At 49.3% G+C, this 20,988-nt stretch overlaps 1 protein-coding gene across 2 annotated transcripts in view; it reads right to left on the bottom strand.

Annotated features, from left to right (window-relative positions):
- Positions 1 to 20,988, bottom strand: part of LOC308051452 (CBP80/20-dependent translation initiation factor-like) — a gene marked incomplete at its 3' end in the record, with an annotated part of 136,249 nt that overhangs the window by 272 nt on the left and 114,989 nt on the right. For both annotated transcript variants that reach the window (XM_080361889.1, XM_080361888.1), the window contains one exon: positions 2,218 to 2,271. In XM_080361889.1, coding sequence (XP_080218015.1) covers positions 2,218 to 2,271 — 54 coding nt within the window. The remainder of the gene's footprint in view (positions 1 to 2,217; positions 2,272 to 20,988) is intronic.

Consider the following 20,988-nt stretch of genomic DNA (forward strand, 5'->3'; position numbering starts at 1 on the left):
ACTTGATTCTATCATTTTATGATATTAAAACACCCTGCTGGCTTTTACAAGTGCCCTCCAGATGCATCTAGAGGGTAGCGGTCAATGGCTCAATGGCTGGATGGACACTGGTGACAAGTGGTGTCCCTCAGGGGTCCATACTGGGACCAGTACTAATTAATATCTTCATCAGCGACATAGACATAGGGACTGAGTGCACTCTCAGCGAGTTTGCGGATGACACCAAGCTGAGCGGTGCAGTTGACACGTCTGAGGGACAGGATGTCATCCAGAGGGACCTGGACAAGCTTGAGAAGTGGGACCACGTGAACCTCATGAGGTTCAACAAGGCCAAGTGCAAGGTCATGCACCTGGGTCAGGGCAACCCCCGGTATCAATACAGGTTGGGGGTGAAGGGATGCAGAGCAGCCCTGGGGAGAAGGACTTGGGGCACTGGGGGATAAAAGATGGGACATGAGCTGGCAATGTGCGCTTGCAGCCCAGAAGCCAATGGTATCTTGGGCTGCATCACAAGGAGCGTGGGCAGCAGGTGGAGGGAGGGGATTCTGCCCCACTAAAAGAGGGGAGATTCAGGCTGGACATGAAGAAGAAATTGTTGACCCTGAGGGTGGTGGAAACACTGGCCCAAGTTGCCCAGAGAGGTGGTGGATGCTCCATCCCTGGAGACATCCCAGGCCAGGCTGGATGGGGCTCTGAGCAACCTGATCTGGGTGAAGATGTTCCTGCTCATGGCAGGAGTGGGACTGGATGAGCTTCGAAGGTCCCTTCCAACCCAAACTATTCTATGATTCTACAATTCCATCCCTCCAACTCTCCCTGCTCAGTGCAGCAGGGCAAACATATGAGGTTAAAGGCGTTGTGGCTTTTGAAAACCAAAACCACCCAGCAGCAGACTCTAAGAGCCGAAGATGAAGGGTGAGGTTTTCAAAAGCATCCGTGCTGGGCTGCTGGAGGAGCAAATGCTTCAGCTCCCACTGACTTAAAAGGTGGCAACATTGGATTGCTTTCGAAAAAACAAACAAACAAACAAACAAAAACCCACCTAAAAAAATCATGTTATCGTCAAAACAAAGTGCAGGCTGTGATGTGGTATTGCTGCCTTCTACCTGGCCCTTCATTTACGCGCTGATTCACCACTGTCGGTGACTCCCCGTCATTAATTGCATCAGCAGAGGCCTCTTGTATGCATAACAAATCCTGCCCTGCTGAGATCTGCATTTACACCCATCATGCCATTTCTCTGAGGACAGCCGAGGGTTGTTTTAGTACAATTACTCCTTGGAGAGTCTCCATGGAGCAGCATAAGGCCTGGGTGGTCCCACAGAGGAGAAGGCCCAAGCTTGGAGGGGACAGCAGTGAGTCCATCATCACAGAACTGCTCCCCAAAGTCCTAATCTTAAAAATTCAACCTCTCCTCCTGAGTTGCCTCTCACTTTGCTGAATTTTACCCGTTCAGGCTGGAATTTCAACCACTCTCTGCAAGGAAGGCATCCGTCCCCACAGGCCAATTGCTTCCCAAAAGCGAAACTAATGAAACTTCACTCTATTTGCAGCAGCATTTCTCTGCAAACCTGCTGCTGAGCACAGCAAACCTCTCCCTGTCACCCAAGGGGCAGTTTTTTCTCCAATGCAGGGTTTTTTTGTACTTAAAAAAATAAACACATGGTGAGATTTGAAGGAACCAGGATGATATAATTTTGGGATGGGACCCTGGCTACCAAACGTTTTGCATCCATTTACATGCATCAAAAGTCCAGTGATAGAGTCTCAAGGGACATCTCTTATCTCATGGTGATGTCATTTATCTACTCTGCAGGGCCTATTGTGATGGAACAAGGGGCGATGGTTTTAAACTAAAGGAGGGGAGATTCAGACTGGACATGAGGAAGAAATTTTTGACCCTGAGGGCGGTGAGAGCCTGGCCCAGGTTGCCCAGAGATGGTGGATGCCCCATCCCTGGAGACATCCCAGGCCAGGCTGGACTGGGCTCTGAGCAACCTGATCTGGGTGAAGGTGTCCCTGCTCATGGCAGGGGTGGGACTGGGTGAGCTTGGAAGGTCCCTTCCAACCCAAACTATTCTATGATTCCACAAGGCAAAGAGGCAACAAGGCTGATTTGGTTTGGGAACATCTAAGAGCTGCTCGAGATATGTGTAGCCAAGGACAGAAGGGACAAAACCATGAGGACCAGGATGGGTGGTGTGGGTGCTCTCCTACCTCCATGGAGCAGCAGAGCACAGCGTCTTCCTTCACATCCTGAGATTGCAACAACTGCAAAAGAGAGCAGCAGTGAGAAATGCGTGACCTCCACCTCCCGTGTGACCTTCCTTCCATCTCTACACCCAGCTTAGCTTTCACCACTTCCAGGAGGTAAGGACAGAAAATAAGAAAGAGGGGAGGAAAGTGATTACCAACACAAAAAATTAAGATAAACAGTAATAAAATGCAGGGTAAAGGCTATCATCAGCATATCCAGTGCTGGGAGCAAGCAAGCTGGGCAGAAAATTTAGATTAGTTTAGATTAGAGAATTTAGATTAATTACTTTTAAAATAAATTTTATTTGGTTTACACTCCTTTTTTTTTTTTTTTAAATCCCATGGCAGGCAATGAGAAAATGCGACTAAATATTAATACAACTGTCAGATGACAACATTGGAGCAGCTGTTTGGAAGGGAAGGGCTCTGCCCAAGAGGCAGCCACCCAACACCGAACTTCTCCATCCCCATGGGGACACTTCGACCAGCCACAAAATTACCTGATGGGGAAGCATTACAGCCAAGACACCGTAATTAATACATCTCCTTCTAGACTGATTATATAGTGGTGCAAACACAATGGGTTGCAACGAAACTACGATGTCAGAGATGCACTGACTCCAACCTCGCTCTGCTCTCCATGAACTTTGCATCCCAAACATGAGCTTGGAAGCACGAGGAATTTCCATGAGAGACCCAAAATGTTGTTGTGATGGGGAAGGAAGATGCTCGTCCCTCTTGATTCAGACTCAAGACATGCCACGAGAGTCAACAGCTCTACCTGATGATGGCAAAGTGTAGGAGCTCAGCATGTCTCACTCCCAAAAATCACACGCAAAGACCCTCAAAAATGGATCAAAAATTCACATTTTTCTTTGTTTTCATCTTCATGACTTCGTCACGCACACAAAGGCGTCGTTTCGGGTAACCGCAAGAAAAAGCATGGTTGTTCTAGTTGTTTTTTTTTCAAGTAGATAAAAATACTGAGGTTCTCAATCAGCCAAGAAAGTGAGCAGGAGCATTATGAAAAACAGTGTACCATGAGGTGGCTGGTAAAATTAAAAGCGCTGACAATGCTCGAAGCTATGTCTGCCTCCACTCCATCACCTTGGTTTGAATGAGCACTGAGCTAATCCCTGTGTGCACAGCGGAGCTGAGTGAATGCACTAAACACTGAGAAAAAAGGAGAAAAATTAGGAAAAAACTGGCTTCATTAGTATCTGAAATTCATCAGGGAAAGGCAAATTTTGGGAAAGCGGTTGGACTAATTAAAGCTGCCCATCTAAAAATTGTTCAGCATTAATAAACGTGCTCCAAAGTCACGTCCTTTAGTTAAAATCTCAGTTCTGATTCTCAGCCTTATCATCTCTCCATCTCACTCTCATTTTTTCATGTTTCCCTTATAAATAAATGCCTTATTTGTTTACCGGCTCCACAACTGCTGGAAAAATAGCTAGAAAAAAAATAGAATCATCATTCCTCTCAAAGTTTTGTCTTCACCTTCTCCTGTTTTCAGCAGCCAGCAGTTTGTTTGCATTGAAAATGGTGTTTACAGCATCTCAAGGAGCTTGTGGTCCATCAGTTTTTTATCTCGCATTAGCCGAAGGTTCAGCCAGGGTTTTGGAGACATGCAACAGTTCCACCACCACCCCCCTCCAGTTTATCTTTCTGCTGAGTTGTTTAGAAAATGTTAGTTAAGCCCAAGCCACGTGGTCTGAGATAAGTTCTCACAAACAGTTCACAGATTCTTTGCAAAAAAATCCCCATGAGATTATTTTAAACCCAACAACAAGGAAAAAAATATAAATTAGGGACAAATATAAACAGGCAGTAGTCCAAAAATTCACTCCTGGGTTATCTAGCTCATGAGCATGGCATGAAGCAGGGCTGCAAATTGAATACATATTCATCTTTCTGATTCTTTAGTAATGAATATAACATAGAAATGAAAGAAAAGTGGAGTTAGGACTGATTAGGAAGGACCAATGGTGGCCCAGTTCCAGCCCTTCCCACCTGCAGAGTTGGGTCATGCTTCCCTGCCTCGAAAGTTGGTTGTGATTAGAATATGTCACTGTCAAGTGTCTGGATATTTGGCTAATGAGCCAAATGAGTCTTATCTATGAAGAAACAGAGACTACATCCTACCCCAGTTCTTGGGCAGGCACCTTCTTCCTTCATGGTGCTCTCCTGGAGCTCATCTCATGTGACTTGGCTGAACAAGGAGAATGCATGGGCTACATTTTGTCTATCAGGGCACCATGTGCTCCACCTCATCCACTGAAGCACCATGTGTTCCACGTCGTCCACTGAGGCACCATGTGCTCCACCTTGTCCATCGAGGCATGATGTGCCCCACCTCATCCATCCAAGCACCACGTGCTCCACTGCTTCATCGAGACACCATGTACTTCACCTCATCCATCGAGGCACAATGTGTTCCACCTCATCCATCCAAGTAGCACGTGCTCCACTGCTTCATCAAGACACCATGTGCTTCCCCACATCCATCCAGGCACCATATGCTCCAACTTGTCCACTGAGGCACCATGTGCTTCCCCTTGTCCACACAGGCAGCATGTGTTTCACCTCTTCCATCCAAGCAGCACACATTCCACTGGTCCACTGAGGCACCATGTGCTTCACCTCTTCCATCCAAGCACCACGTGCTCCATTGAGGCACCATGTGCTCCACTTCATCCATCCAAGTGCCACATGCTCCACTGCTTCATCAAGACACCATGTGCTCCACCTCATCCATCCAAGTGCCATGTGCTCCACTGATTCATTAGGACACCATGTGCTCCACCTCATCCATCCAAGCACCACGTGCTCCATTGAGGCACCATGTGCTCCACCTCATCCATCCAAGCACCACATGCTCCACTGCTCCATTGAGGCACCAAGAGATACCAGTCCCAAGGGCCACAGTCCAACCTCTGCCTGTGATATGTGGGTTGAGGAGGCCCACAAACTGCCCACCAAAGCCAGGCACAGCCCTGCGCAGCAGATTGGGGCCCAACATGTGGATCTGCTGGTGCTACATGAACCAGTCAATGCCCACAGATGATTGTCAGCCACCTGCATCGGTGCAGTGGTCTGAATCCAGGAGGATCAGGAAGATGTCACTGTTTCTCTGCATCTTCTTGGTCATAACTATGTTTGTAGCATGCTGGAGTGGGGCTCTGGAGCTTCCCTGGGCTGTAGGCACCAGAGATCTGCTGCTGGAGGACATCAAGAAGCCCAGTTTGCTCTCCCTAGCACGACATGGGCTGCTGGAGGCAGACAGCAAGGGTGGCACTTGCAAGGACTGCACTGTCCAGGGTCCTGCCATACATGTCCTCACCCACTGATAAAGTTTTGCACCCATTTCTCAAAGGGTGCTTTGTCCCCAACCAACCCACTCAAGCACCCAAGGGTGGGTGCTTCAGCAGGAGCACAGCATTTCCCAAAGCTCTTTGATCCCTCCCATGTCAGCCCTGCAAGAAAAAATGGTGCAAACACTTCAAGACTTCCAGGGAAGTCATAACCATGAAGCGACGGCACTTGCGTGACCATAAACCCAAACCCAACTGATCGCATTAATCGTTTGCAGTCTAATTCATATTTACATAAAATATTTTAATGTAAACATGCTATACTCATTAATTACCACTCCCACCTTGGAATTATTATTTATTTAATTGTTTATAACTGCTCCTCCCTGCTACATGCATCTGCCCCAAATCCCACTGTGGGCACCATCCCATCCCTCTCCACCAAGTTCCCACACGCTTCAAACCATCTGCTGAACATGGACGAGGGAGTGGAAAAAAAAAAGAAGCGTGAGGCAGACAAAGGTGAGCTGAGCCTCACATGCTTTTCAGTTTAACCCATAATCATCCCCTGGAGGCTGGGGTTGTCTGAGAGAAAATAAAAAACCCTTTCCTTTGCTCTCCAGCTGGTTTCCCCCATATCGGGTGAAGGCGGGTGAGGAAAGCAGCTGGAAAGCAGACAAAGAGTTTGCTCGATTTCCCAAGAGAGGCAGCTGCACACCAGAATCTGCCCGACCACTCATAAAATACCCAACCGCGGTTGTGAAAGGGCTTCTCGCTTTTGTTTCTGGGGCTGGAATAGCAGCTTTGCAGACTGGTGGGAGATATCGGGCTCCTCCTCTTCTGAACTTCTGTGTTGTCTTGAGAAATGGAGCGCTGGGTGAGGTCCTCTGTGAGGTCAGCATGCCTGGGGGGGCTCTGGGTGCTAAATATTTTAGTAAGAAATCCAAAATAATTTGTAGAGTTTGCTTCTGGAAGCAGGGAAGCTGCAGTGCCTTGCTGGATGGCTCTGGAGTGCAACTGGTTTCCGTGGCATGCTACTGGGACTGGTCTCCCCTGGCTTCCATGGCCCCAAAAACTGCTCTTTAAATCTTTTTAGAGCATCATAAACCCCAAGGGGTGGGCACACAACGGTGGTTGAGAGGGCAAAGAAGCCCCAAAACTGCAGCAGTGCTTCATCATGGAAGGAACCAGCTTGGTCCTCCTGAACATCAACGGATGAAGATGCATGTGGTGCAGACCACCAGGAGCAAAACAGGGAGATGGGATTCACGTACCCACAAATATTTGGGTTTATTATCTGTTTTCAGAGATCACCTGGGCTGCTGAGAAGCTAAAGTGCTTACTCGGTGTTCTCAGGGCTGCCCACACCATGAGCAGGACCGAAGAACCTGCCCCACTGTCCCTTATCACCAAACCATGCAGGTTTGTGTTCTTAGCAATTCTCCCCAGGAGATGGAATGGGAGCAGCCCAACACGCACATTACCCTTTCCAGCTGCAACGATATTTCTCCTGCAAGGCACAGGACTAATTATTGTGTACAATATCGCTTGCAAAATGACACATAAGCAACACTTGCCACAAACTACCTCTTTGCATGCAGTGTCTTCTGAGGCTTGGGTGATGACTTCAGTGTGAAAGCACAGAAAGCTTGAAAATATCCACCCATGGAGAGGTTGGGATATCTTTGAGACCCAGCAAAAGCTGGACTGGCCATAGTCCATGTGCTGATTGTCCCAGCTCCCCAATGGGCATCTCAGGTTGATCCATCCAGGTAGCAACATGTGTGGACATCTAAACAGCCTCAGGTGTGAAGCTCCGGCCTCACAACTGCCCTGTGTTCCCTGCCCACAGGTCTGCTTTTCATCTGATGTGTAGGTCACAAGGAGGTGCCCATCAGTATTCACCCCAGGGAGTGTGGACAACAACCGCAGAAGAACCAACGCGTTGCAAATGCAGCATCCTGGTGTAGCAACCAGCTCACTGGTGTGAAACAAGGCAATGGGTGAAAGCGGAGACACATTTTGATTAGGAAGAAGGAAAAAAAAACAGCTACTTGAGCCACTTGAAGCTTAAGCAGAATGAACCTGAGCTTGAAAGGGTGCAGGAGAGATGGTGCTTTCAAGTCCCATAGGAGACCTTGGGAAGGGCCATGATGGACTTTGTCCTCAAAAAGATGGATATGGTCCAGATCTGAGGTCCGCATTGTCACAGAGTCCTCCTTATAAAGGGGCTTAGAAGAAAGATAGGGACAGACTTTTGAGCAGGGCCTGTTGCAACAGGACAAGGGGCGATGGTTTTAAACTAGAAGAGGGGACATTAGGATTAGACATGAGGAAGAAATTTTTGACCCTGAGGGTGGTGAGACCGTGTCCCAGGTTGCCCAGAGAGGTGGTGGATGTCCCATCCCTGAAGACATCCCAAGCCAGGCTGGACCTTGATTTCAGTAAAGCCTTTGACACAGTCTCCCACAGCATCCTCACAGCTAAGTTGAAGAGGTGTGGTCTAGACAATAGAGTAGTGAGGTGGGTTGCAAACTGGCTTAAGGAGAGAAGCCAGAGAGTGGTAGTCAATGGTGCGGAGTCTAGTTGGAGGCCAGTATCTAGTGGAGTGCCTCAGGGGTCAGTACTGGGGCCAATATTATTCAATATATTCATTAACAATTTAGACGAGGGACTAGAGTGCACTATCAGCAAGTTTGCTGATGACACTAAGCTGGGAGGAGTGGCTGACACACCAGAAGGCTGTGCTGCCATCCAGCGAGACCTGGACAGGCTGGAGAGTTGGGCGGGGAATAACCTGATGAAATTTAACAAGGGAAAGTGCAGAGTCCTGCATCTGGGCAGGAACAACCCCAGGTTCCAGTATCGGTTGGGAAATTACATATTAGAGAGCAGTGTAGGGGAAAGGGACCTGGGGGTCCTGGTGGACAACAGGATGACCATGAGCCAGCACTGTGCCCTTGTGGCCAGGAAGGCCAATGGCATCCTAGAGTGAATTACAAGGGGGGTGGTTAGTAGATCGAGAGAGGTCCTCCTTCCCCTCTACTCCGCCCTGGTGAGATCACATCTGGAATATTGTGTCCAGTTCTGGGCCCCTCACTTCCAGAAGGACAGGGAACTGCTGGAGAGAGTCCAGTGCAGAGCCACAAAGATGATTAAGGGAGTGGAGCATCTCCCTTATGAAGAAAGGCTGAGGGAGCTGGGTCTCTTTAGCTTGGAGAAGAGGAGACTGAGGGGTGACCTTATTAATGTTTACAAATATATAAAGGGTGAATGTCACGAGGATGGAGCCAGGCTCTTCTCGAAGGGGTAATGGGTTTAAACTGGAACACAAGAGGTTCCAATTAAATTTGAGAAGAAACTTCTTCTCAGTGAGGGTAACAGAGCACTGGAACAGGCTGCTCAGTGGGTTTGTGGAGTCTCCTACTCTGGAGACATTCAAAACCTGCCTGGACGCCTTCCTGTGTAGCCTCACCTAGGCGTTCCTGCTCCAGCAGGGGGATTGGACTAGATGATCTTTTGAGGTCCCTTCCAATCCCTAACATTCTGTGATTCTGTGGATGAGGCTCTGAGTAACCTGAGCTGGGTGAAGATGTCCCTGCTCATGGCAGGGGTTGGACTGGATGAGCTTGGAAGGTCCCTTCAACCCAAACTATTCAATGATTCTAAGGTTCTATGGTCATCCTCCTGGGAGCACAAGCCAGTTCTGCTACACTTCACAGGCTTTCCACAGAAAGACATAAATAGCGATTTTTTTGCTTTTTCCAGTGGCCCTTTATCGACCTCCTGCCGCAAGTGTTCAAGGAAGATGCCAGAGATAAGATCCATGGGGCTGCTTGGCATGGAGAGAGTCACGCACTTCTTGGAGCTCCAAGCAATTGCTACAACTCTCCACTTTTCTTGCTGTCACAAGGCACCGGGTGGTGAAAACACTCAAGACTGAGGAAAATGCAAAGTACAAAGAAGAGTGTGGGGGATTGTCCTGGCTTTGTTAAAAAAAAGTTTATCTTTTAGTGAATTTGCCTTTCAGCTAAAGCTTCATATTAGCTGCGTTTTCCTGGAGAACCAGGTACAAGTTTTAGTAAACATAGCAATGGAATGCAAAGTTATTGATAAGCATGGATGGACATCTTGCGAGAGGGGCAACGAGAAACAGGTGACCAAGGAACTGACCAACTGTGTATAACATTCCATTCACGTGAATACTTCATATAAAAGTGGGAGATCATGAGGATCTCGGCCCTTTTTCCCTTTTGCTTATGGCCGACATTAGGAGAGGACCTTGCGAGTCATCCCTGCGAACTGAGGCCTAGTGAGACTGAATCCAGCTCCGGTTGGCTGCAGAGTCCAATCCAGGACTTTGGATGCCGGCTCTGCAGTTGCTGAGACTTTCAAGATTGGTTTTGTATATCTTGTATTATTTTCTCTATTCTTATTAGTAGCATTAGTAAAACATTTTTAATTTTTTCCAACTCTCTTCTCTCTGTCCTTCTTTTCCTCCTGATCACCTGTCCTTAGTGGGAAGGGGGGAGAGGGAGGGGCAAAAGGGGGAAGAGGGGGGAGAGGAGGTTAACAATACATTGGACAGGGTTTTATTGTCACCCCGCAATCAAAACCCTCGACAGGGATAATTACCAAACACTCCACCGGCAAGGCCAGTTGCAGGATTTCGGCAGTCTGCTCCCATTAGAGGTATCAGCTCCTCAACCCAGGACATGAGAAGGTCAGTTGGGCTGATCCTGCACCCACCAGCAACCTGGGCCAGTGCCACCCTCTCTAAAGGGGTACAAAGTCTGGACACACCCTGGTGTCCTGGTTTTGTTAAAAACAAGTTTCTCTTTTAGTGAATTTGCCTGTCAGCTAAAACTTTCATATTAGCTGCATTTTCATGGAAAATCAGATACAAGTTTTGGTAAACATAGCAATAGAATGCGAGCTTGTTGATAATGATGGATGCACATCTTGCAAGAGGGGCAACGAGAAACAGGTGACCAAGGAACTGACCAACAGAGTATAACATTCCATTCACGTGAATACTTTATATAAAAGTGGGAGATCACGAGGATCTCGTCCTTTTTCCTTATGTCCGACATTAGGAGAGGACCTTGCTAGTTGTCCCTGCGAACTGAGGCCTAGTGAGAGACTGAATCCAGCTCCGGTTGGCTGCAGAGTCCAATCCAGGACTTTGGTTGCTGGCTCTGCAGTTGCTGAGACTTTCAAGATTGGTTTTGTATATTTTGTATTTTTTTCTCTATTCTTATTAGTAGCATTAGTAAAACATTTTTAATTATTCCAACTCTCTTCTCTCTGTCCTCCTGATCACCTGTCCTTAGTGGGAAGCGGGGAAAGGGAGAGGCTGAAGGGGGAAGAGGGGGGAGAGAGAGTTAACAATACATCTGCCAGGGTTTTATTGTCACCCTGCAATCAAAACCCTCGACACCTGGGAACCAGGGAAATCAGGTGAGACCTTCCCCTAGAGAAGACACAAACAAGCACTTGGAAACAGAAGCCCTTTAGAAGTTCACAGGCATCTCCTTTGCTCACCTATTTGATGCTGAGGTTGCCCAAACACAAAGTTTTGTGGAAAACCTTTCCCTTATGGAGCTGCCTGTGCTGATATTTGTGCAAGGGACAGGCTCTACCATGCTCCAAAATTTTACTTTTTTGAGCTCTGAAAACCCGACTGACCTGGGAGAGGCAGGTTGCGTTGAGCCGCATCCACCAACAGTGCTGCTTCTCTCCACATCACTTTCTGCTCACACCTCTCTGGAGATCTGGTGAAGTCTTCAAGCCCATTGAGGATGCACAAGGTGCCATCAACCCGTGTATCTTATGGAGGGGTCCCTCTTCCCAGTTATCTATCTGGGATGGCCTGGTCAGGGACTTGGTTTAGTAACAACATTGGGTTAATGGCTGGACTTGATGATCTTGAGGGTCTTTTCCAACTGAAATGATTCTATGATGACAGCAACTCGCGCTGCTCAATTAGGAAGAAGCCACCAACATGGGTCACTGCTGGTCCCACACGGAGGCGGCACAAGGTGGGAAGGAGCTCCCCAATGTATTTTGGACAACGTGAAGGAGTTTGCTTGGTAGAAGCTACTCCTTTTGCAGTGACATGCTGCTCTCAGCTAAGGAGGAGATTTCTATTCTCCTGTTACCCAACCAGGACTCCCTGGGAGGATGGTAGGAAGATATTAGATTGTTTATAGCATCGAATAAACCAAAATGTTGGTTATCCTCCTCGTCAGGCTCCTGAGAAACTCAGATATATTTAACAGCAAATGGAATTAAGGCCAGAGGAACAAAACCTCGTACCCAGTTGTGGGAAACTCCTCCCACTCCTTTCCACTGTAGAGAAGGGAAACCATGAAACATGACTCCCTCTCCCCAGATTTGGAACAGCAGAAGGGATTCCTGTGAAGATGGAAACTATTAAGAGGCAATTACTGGAGACAATGATGAAGAAAATCTGGTCACTTGTCAACTCAGATGCTGCAATCCAACAGTAGCTTGGTAGTTATACAACCCCTGGCTGGAGGCGGACCTTCAGGACCTGAAGGTGGGTGAGACAAACGGACAGAGCCACCCAGTCTGCGCTCACAGGGCGACCGAGCCACCCAGGCGGCTGGCTTCATCCTGCCTGGCCAAAGCCATAATAACCCTGGGAGAGAGAAGAGGATGTGATCTCATCCCAAGGGTCCCAAGGAAAAGACAAAAGATGGAAAGAACCAGCAGCAAGACCATCGCACTTGATTGTGATGGGCTCCACCCTGGCTCGCCGGACGCTCTCAGGCTTTCCTGGCTCAGCAGAGGGAGAGAAGGCAATGGCAGGGAGACACAAATAGTTGTGTTTACATCCCATTGAAAAGAGTTTTTGGGAACTAACAATGCCTGGTAGGGAGGGCGAAGGAGAAAAACAAAGCCATGCAAGGAGGAGGGACCATCCTGTGAGATGGTATCTAGGCTTTGTTTCTTCGTCTGCCCTAATTGTTTCCGTTGCCTTTTCCATGGGTCCCTGAGAAACGAGGGTGGCATTTCCCCTCTCTTATTTAAAATATACCATTCTACTTTTAATGCCAGGGCTAAACGAGTCCCATAGCTTTCCAAGAATATATGTTCTTGCACATAAAACACTCGACAGAGCTTCTGGGCTCAAAGGCATCATGCAACCCTCCTCTTTTTGGTCTGTCCTCATCTGCTCCCAAATAAAACCCCATTTCCTTCACCTTAACCCTGTCCTTTGACCAAAACGATGCTGATTAAAGGGATTTTTTCTCCCATACAAGCTGCATTCACAAGAGGGATTTTGCCAGCGCAGCCACAGGGGGTCTTATTTTCTCCCCACTCTTCCATGTCTTCAATCCTCCTCTTCTGGATTCCCACCACATTTCCTCACTTGTTTGTTCTCCCCATTTCTCCTTCCTTCCCATGTCACTCAGTCTCTTCTTTCTCCCTCCTTCCCTGACATCCCTCCCATCCCTGCATCCCTCATCCCTTCTCCATCCTTTCCCCCCTACAAATCACTTCCCAGTTTGTCCCAGTCTCACCAAACCAAACCACAGATTTTTTTTTTGCAGAATGAGATGGGGACACCAGAAGGGGACTTTTACGAGGAAATAAATCCCCTTCTTCATAAAGGACTTATTTTCTCTGGTCAGATCTGGCCTCACAGAGCTACCTGGATGGAAGGGTGGTGTGGGATCAGGATCAGGATTTGGGTGGTAAAACCCTGGCCCAGGTTGCCCAGAGAGGTGGTGGATGACCCATCCCTGGAGACATCCCAGGCCAGGCTGGATGGGGCTCTGAGCAATCTGATCTGGGTGAAGATGTCCCTGCTCGTGGCAGGGCTTGGACTGGATGAGTTTGGAAGGTCACTTCATCCCAAACTATTGAATGATTTTATGATTCTATGATCTGACCCCATGGCTCATTCAACAAAGGAAATATTCTAGAAGAATTAGGAGAATAATCTTAAAAATCCTAGCATCTCATTATACCGTCAAAGACCCTTTTTTGACTCAAAAAGGCTGACGCTTTTTAAAAAGTGAGAGTGATTAAAAAAAAAAAAAAGGCAAAACCCATGTTAGAAGATACAATTTTCCTTTCCAAACAGCACCACCCTCCCTGCTCCTCTGAGTGCAGCTGGGACAGTTTTTCCTCCCTCTTCCTCCGAAGGAGACAGTAAAAAGGCAGTGCCCTCTTGAAGTTCAGATGTTAATTATCCTGCTTGAATAGATTTGCTAAATTACACAGCATGGCCCCAGGAGATAACAGGCGCTAAGAGAAGGGAGGGGAGTGGATACCTGTCTACACGCTGCGCCGCAGACTCAGACGTGGGGGAAAGGCAATTAGACGGGGAATATTTATCCTTCACCACGCCGAGGCTTTGCAGTGAGCAGGGAAGCCGTGGGAATGTGCCAAGATTTTAAACGATGCTGAAATGGGACCGTCTCTGCCAACCAGACTGGAGGTAAGGAGACAATTCCTGCAAGAAGAACAACTGTCCTGCCCACTGCCAGGGCTGGTTCACCACTCCTGGGTGCTGTCCACACAGTTGGTAAAAAGATCATAAAAACATCTGTCTTGGGTCAGGTCAATACCCATGTAGCATGGAATCATAGAATCATTTTGATTGGAAGAGACCCTCAAGATGCTCAGGGTGATACCCCCAGGGGCAGCCTCAGCAGCAATAACCCTCCCAAACTGGAGGGACCTTCTGAGGAGCAGCTGAGAGACCTGGAGGGTTCAGCCTGGAGAACAGGAAGATGAGGGGAGACCTTCTCGCTCTCTGCAACTGCCTGAAAAGAGGTTGAAGCCAGGGGGGGTCAGGCTCTGCTCCCAAGGAACAAGTGACAAGACACGAAGAAACAACCTGAAGTTGTACCAGGGGAGGTTGAGGTTGGATCTTGGGAACAATTTCTTCCCCAAAGGGCTGTCGGGCATTGGAACAGGCTGCCCGGGGCAGTGGTGGAGTCACCATCCCTGGAGGGGTTGAACAGACACGGAGATGAGGTTCTCAGGGACATGGGGTAGTGCCAGGGTTGGGTTAACGGTTGGACTTGATGATCTTGAGGGTCTTTTCCAACCAAAATGATTCTATGATTCTGTGACCTCCGTGAATTGGTCCTGCAGCCACAGCCTCTTGCATGAAGGAGTTCTGCAGTTCAGTGTCTCTGATGAGCTGCTTCTTGAGGTTTGCTCTGAACCTGCCCTAACAGCCCTGTGTGATGCACCCATGGGCACTGAGAGTGGAACGGTGCCACAGCAAGACTGCTCCCTGTCACCTCTGGGATCCAGTCGCATTGTATCCATGATAGGACATAATGAACTGGACAACCAGATGGGTAAAAAGACTGGTTGGATGGTTGGGCTCAGAGAGTTGTAGCTATTGGGTTACAACCCCACTCCACTGGGAGGTCAGTGATGAGGAGAACTGACATCTCTATCCTGGGACCTGCATCCTTATCCATGACTTGGAGGAGGTGAGGAGCAAGCTCTTGAGATATTTGTAGATGAGATCAAGTTGGGGGGACCACTCAATGGGGTTGCCCTTGTGAGACCCCAATCAGCAAGGTGCCTTGAGGAGACCACAGTGACATCACTACCTGGCATCTTCTTGAGCTTTAGGTCCCACAAGCCACTTTTTCCACCTCCTCACTCTGCTGCTGTAGGCAACTGCTCAGGTTACCTGGCTGACCACTGAATGGCATCATAAAAACAAACAAATGAATCCAAAGCACCACTCGACATCAGTCACCTTGGCTGGAAGTGGCTCCTCCTGGCAGAGGGATGTCAGGAAGGTGGCAGCTCCCAGGCCCAGAGGCACCTTCTGGGTTGGTGTCTCAACAACATCCGATGAGGATGAGATGGAGACATATGAGAAGCCAAAGCTCCTGACACCACTCATATGTCCTGGCTTCTGCAGAGCATGACCACGGCTCCAAATTGGTTACGATCCTTCCTTCCCTGCAGACCTCAACCATCATCAAGAGGTGGGCCAGGTCCCTCAGGACTCAGTCCTAAGTGAATCATATGATCACAGAATCATTTTGGTTGGAGGAGACTCTCAAGACCTTTGAGTCCAACCATTAACCCAACACTGGCACCGAACTGTGTCCCTAAGAACCTCATCTTTGTGTCTGTTCAACCCCTCCAGGGATGGTGACTCCACCACTGCCCTGGGCAGCCTGTTCCAACACCTGACAATGCTTCTCCACCCCAGAAGCACCAGAGGATGAAGCTGGGTTGGCCCATGCCAACCCCGTTGACACATATCACAGTATCACAGTATCACAGTATGTTTGGGATTGGAAGGGACCTCAAAAGATCATCTAGTCCAATCCCCCTGCCGGAGCAGGAACGCCTAAGTGAGGTCGCACAGGAACATGTCCAGGTGGGTTTTGAATGTCTCCAGAGAAGGAGACTGCACAACCCCCCTGGGCAGCCTGTTCCAGTGCTCTGTCACCCTCACTGAGAAGAAGTTTTTTCTCAAATTTAAGTGGAACCTCTTGTGTTCCAGCTTGATCCCATTACCCCTTGTCCTATCATTGTTTGCCACCGAGAAGAGCCTGGCTCCATCCTCGTGGCACTCACCCTTTATATATTTATAAACATTAATAAGGTCACCCCTTAGTCTCCTCCAAACTAAAGAGACCCAGCTCCCTCAGCCTTTCTTCATAAGGGAGGTGCTCCACTCCCTTAATCATCTTTGTTGCCTTACGCTGGACCCTCTCCAGCAGTTCCCTGTCCTTCTTGAACTGAGGGGCCCAGAACTGGACACAATATTCCAGATGGGGTCTCACCAGGGCAGAGTAGAGGGGCAGGAGAACCTCTCTCGACCTACTAAGCACTCCCCTTCTAATACACCCCAGGATGCCATTGGCCTTCCTGGCCACAAGGGCACAGTGCTGGCTCATGGTCATCCTGTTGTCCACCAGGACCCCCAGGTCCCTTTCCCCTACACTGCTCTCTAATATGTAATTTCCCAACCTATACTGGAACCTGGGGTTGTTCCTGCCCAGATGCAGGACTCTACACTTTCCCTTGTTAAATTTCATCAGGTTATTCTCCACCCAACTCTCCAGCCTGTCCAGGTCTCACTGGATGGCAGCACAGCCTTCTGGTGTGTCAGCCACTCCTCCCAGCTTAGTGTCATCAGCAAACTTGCTGATAGTACACTCTAGTCCCTCGTCTAAATCGTTAATGAATATATTGAATAATATTGGCCCCAGTACTGACCCCTGAGGCACTCCACTAGATACTGGCCTCCAGCTAGACTCCGCACCACTGACTACCACTCTCTGGCTTCTCTCCTTAAGCCAGTTTGCAACCCACCTCACTACTCTATTGTCTAGACCACACCTCTTCAACTTAGCTGTGAGGATGCTGTGGGAGACTGTGTCAAAGGCTTTACTGAAGTCAAGGTAGACCACATCCACCGCTCTGCCATCATCCATCCACCTTGTTACATTCTCATAAAAGGCTATGAGGTTGGTCAAGCATGACTTACCCTTAGTAAAGCCATGCTGACTGCCCTTAATAACCCTCTCATCCTTGATATGCCTTGAGATGGCACCAAGGATAAGCTGTTCCATTACTTTCCCAGGGACAGAGGTGAGGCTGACCGGTCTATAATTACCCGTGTCCTCCTTCTTGCCCTTTTTGAAGACTGGAGTGACATTTGCTTTCTTCCAATCCTCGGGCACCTCTCCTGTTTCCCAAGACTTGGCAAAGATGATGGAGAGCGGTCTAGCAATGACTTCAGCCAGCTCCCTCAGCACCCGCGGATGCATCCCATCTGGACCCATGGATTTATGGATGTCCAGACTATTTAATTGCTCTCTAACCCAGTCCTCATTGACTAAAGCAAACTCCTCCATTGACCTGGCTTCATCTGGGGTCTCAGGGGTACAGGGCTCCCCAGGACAGCCTCCGGCAGAGTAGAGACAAAGAAGGCATTCAGTAACTTTGCCTTCTCTGTATCTTTTGCCACCAGGGCACCCACCCCATTCATCAGTGGGCCTACGTTGCCTCTGGTATTAGTTTTATCTGCTATGTATTTGAAAAAGTTCTTTTTGCTGTCCTTGACCCCTCTCACCAGCTGTAATTCTAAGGAGGCCTTGGCTATCCTAGCTGCCTTCCTACATCCTCTAACAGCAGCCTTATATTCCTCCCAAGTGGCTAGCCCCTACTTCCATGACCTGTAAACTCTACTCTTCTGCTTGAACATACCCAACAGATCCCTATTAAACCACACAGGCCTCCTGGCTCCCTTCCTTGACTTCCTACGTGTGGGGATGCTCTGATCCTGAGCGTGGAAGAAGCAATCTCTGAATGCAATCCAGCTATCTTGGGCCCCTTTTCCTGCAAGCAGGCTTGCCCATGGGATTTCCCCCAGCAATTGCCTGAAAAGGCCTGTTAGCCCTGCTAAAGTCCAGGGCTGCAATTCTACTTGCTATTCTGTTCCTGCCTCACAAGATGCTGAACTCCACCATCTTGTGGTCACTGCAACCCAGGCAGCCCTCAACCTTTACTGCTTCGACCAGACCCTCCTTGTTAGTGAGGATGAGATCCAGCAGTGCACCTCTCCTAGTCGGCTCCTCCACCATCTGCATGAGGAAGCTATCGTCAATGCACTGGAAGAATCTCCTGGACTGTGGCTGGCTGGCTGAATGGTCCTTCCAGCAAACATCAGGGAAGTTAAAATCACCCACAACAACCAGGGCCTGTGACTGTGAGGCCACTCTCAGCTGCCCATAGAAGGCCTCATCAACTTCCTCAGCCTGATCTGGCGGCCTGTAATAGACACCCACAACAGTGTCACCCCTGCCAGCCTGCCCCTTGATCCTGACCCATACACTCTCAACTCGCTCCTCATCCGCTCCTGGGCAGAATTTAGTACATTGTAGTTGCTCTCTCACATAGAGAGCAACTCCACCACCACGCCTGGCCGGCCTGTCTTTCCTGAAAAGGGCATAGCCATCCATGACCACATTCCAGTCATGTGAACTGTCCCACCATGTTTCTGTAATTGCCACCAGATCATAATCTCCCGACCGAACATAGGATTCTAACTCCTCCTGCTTATTCCCCATGCTGCGCACATTGGTGTAGAGGCATTTCACGAGCGAGCAGAGCACACCCATTTCTCCCTAGGGGCATAGGAGGCCACCCGGTCCTCATCAGTTTTAGAATGCTGCCCCACTGGGACAAGCCCAGCTACAACCCCATCCCCCTTCGAGTCTAGTTTAAAGCTTTCCAAATGAGCCCAGCTAATTCCTGCCCCAGCATCCTTTTGCCCCTGCGAGATAAACCTTTCCCGCATGACACTGTCCAGACTGGAGGCTTATAAAACCAACCATTATCAAAAAATCCAAAGCCCTGCCTGTAGCACCAGTCCTGGAGCCAACCATTTAGAGAATGAATTTTCCTATTCCATCCCACATAGTCACTTGAAGATGGAAGGAGTGAAGAGAAGATCACTTGAGCCCCTGAGTCTTTCACCATCCTTCCCAAGATCTTGAAATCATTCTTCATTCCCCTCAGACTACGGGAAGCAGCTTCCTCCCCATCTGTCTGGAAGACCAGCAGGGGGTAGTAGTCTGTCAGGTGCACCAGTTTGGGGAGCTCTCTAGCAATATCCTTGATCCGGGCTCCAGGTAGACTACAAACTTCCCTAAGATGAGGGTCAACTCTGCATATTGGGCCCTCTGTTCCTTTCAGAAGGGAATTTCCTATTACAGTCACCCTTCTTTCTTTCTTATCAGAGGCAGTCTTAAGTTGTGAAGTCAACTGCCTCTTCCTATGTGATCTTGTAGGCAGGCTTGGCACTACCTCCTCCCCTACCTCTTCTTCATGGTCCAGGGCCTCAAACCTATTACGGAGGGGCACCTAGGGAGGCAAAGCAGGCAGGGAGGGGGGCTGCCCATGATGCCGAACCGGAATATGCTTCCAACCCTCGTCGTCTTTTAGGTCCCCTACCTCTGCCGGACAGCGACAAGGGTGGGGCCGTCTCAGGACTTCCGCCTCTGTCCAAGAGGGCAGGAGGTCCATCTCCTCTTGGGGGGTACCTTCCTGGCGCCTTTCCGACTGGCACGTCATGGTGTTACTCCACCAGTCGATCTCCCTTTCGCACTCCCTGATGGTCCTCAGCATCTCAACCTCCTCCTTAAGTTTCACAACCATATTGAGCAGGTCTTGCACCTGCTCACACCTCACACAGGTGGAGTGCTGGCCTCCCTCCCCTGGCAGCAGCAGGCTCTGGTACTCCCTGCAGCCGGAGACCTGAACAGCCACCGTTCAGGACAGAACCTCAGTCTGCATTGCCACCGTCTGTTTGAGACAAGCTCTCCTTCTGGAGGGGACCATGGTCGTCAGCAGTCTGGGATGCTGGCAATAAGTTAGAGGGGCTGACAAGCAACAAGTGCTCTCTGCATCCTGCTGCAGAAGCTACCACACCCGCTGCTGCAGCACAGTGTGGGTGGGACTCACCAGCTGCACAAGCTGGTTGCTCTTCTCTGCACCTGGTGGGCAATGACTAGTCCCAAAGCCTTTTTCAAGGCAAGGGGAGGGGGTGTGGTCGCCGTCACCGTGGGAACGCCCCCCACCACGTCAGCCGCTCTCTCGCAATGGCTGCCGGGGCTGCGGGGATCGGGACCCGCCAGGAATCACGCTGTCCCTGTATGTTTCCCTCTGAGCTTCCTAATCTCTGCTGAACCTCATGGTCGGCTGAACCTCGCTGGCTCTGGCTCTCGCTGGGCTGGCTCCGATCAGCTGACTGAATATGCAGCCATGGGCAGCACAGACCTGGATGAAGACCAGCCAGCTCCAACCATGCTTAGGAAAGAGCTAGAAAAGGCAAAAGTGGTGATAGTCAGTGAAAAATAGGTGGGAAATAATATTATTTTTATCTCAACATCTTCAGTAGCCATAGGGCACTTGTTGCACCAGGCTCTGGAGTGCTCCTGCCCCACTGATGGTTTAACTGGTATTTGTTGGTCCTTGGTCTTATCTCATTTTTCACATCTTGCTGACTCTGCCAAAGGCCATAGAAAAGAAATATGGCCAGGCTGCAAGAACCGAAGTCTCTTGGTTGTTCTCCTGGTTTAAGTTGGTTTTGGGGGCCATGCAGCATGAAGTATTGTTGGAGCGGGGCTGAATGTGGTCCTTGATGTTTGGGCATGGGCTTTGGGGCAGGAAGGATGGCAACATGTTCACTCCCCACCATCCTGGAGGGGCAGAAGGAGAGGTACAGGGTCAATTTTGTTGTGGTTTTGTGAAATAAAGTGAGGCTGGAGTTGAGTGCACATGGGCTGTAGGACCGGGAGAAGACAGTGAGACCATCTTCAATGTTGATCTATGGGCTGGTCTTGGACATCCCCTTTCCCTTCCCCAACTTCAACCCTGCACTATTCCA

Source organism: Nesoenas mayeri (genome assembly GCF_963082525.1).
Source record: "Nesoenas mayeri genome assembly, chromosome: W".
NCBI classification, from domain to species: Eukaryota; Metazoa; Chordata; class Aves; order Columbiformes; family Columbidae; genus Nesoenas; species Nesoenas mayeri.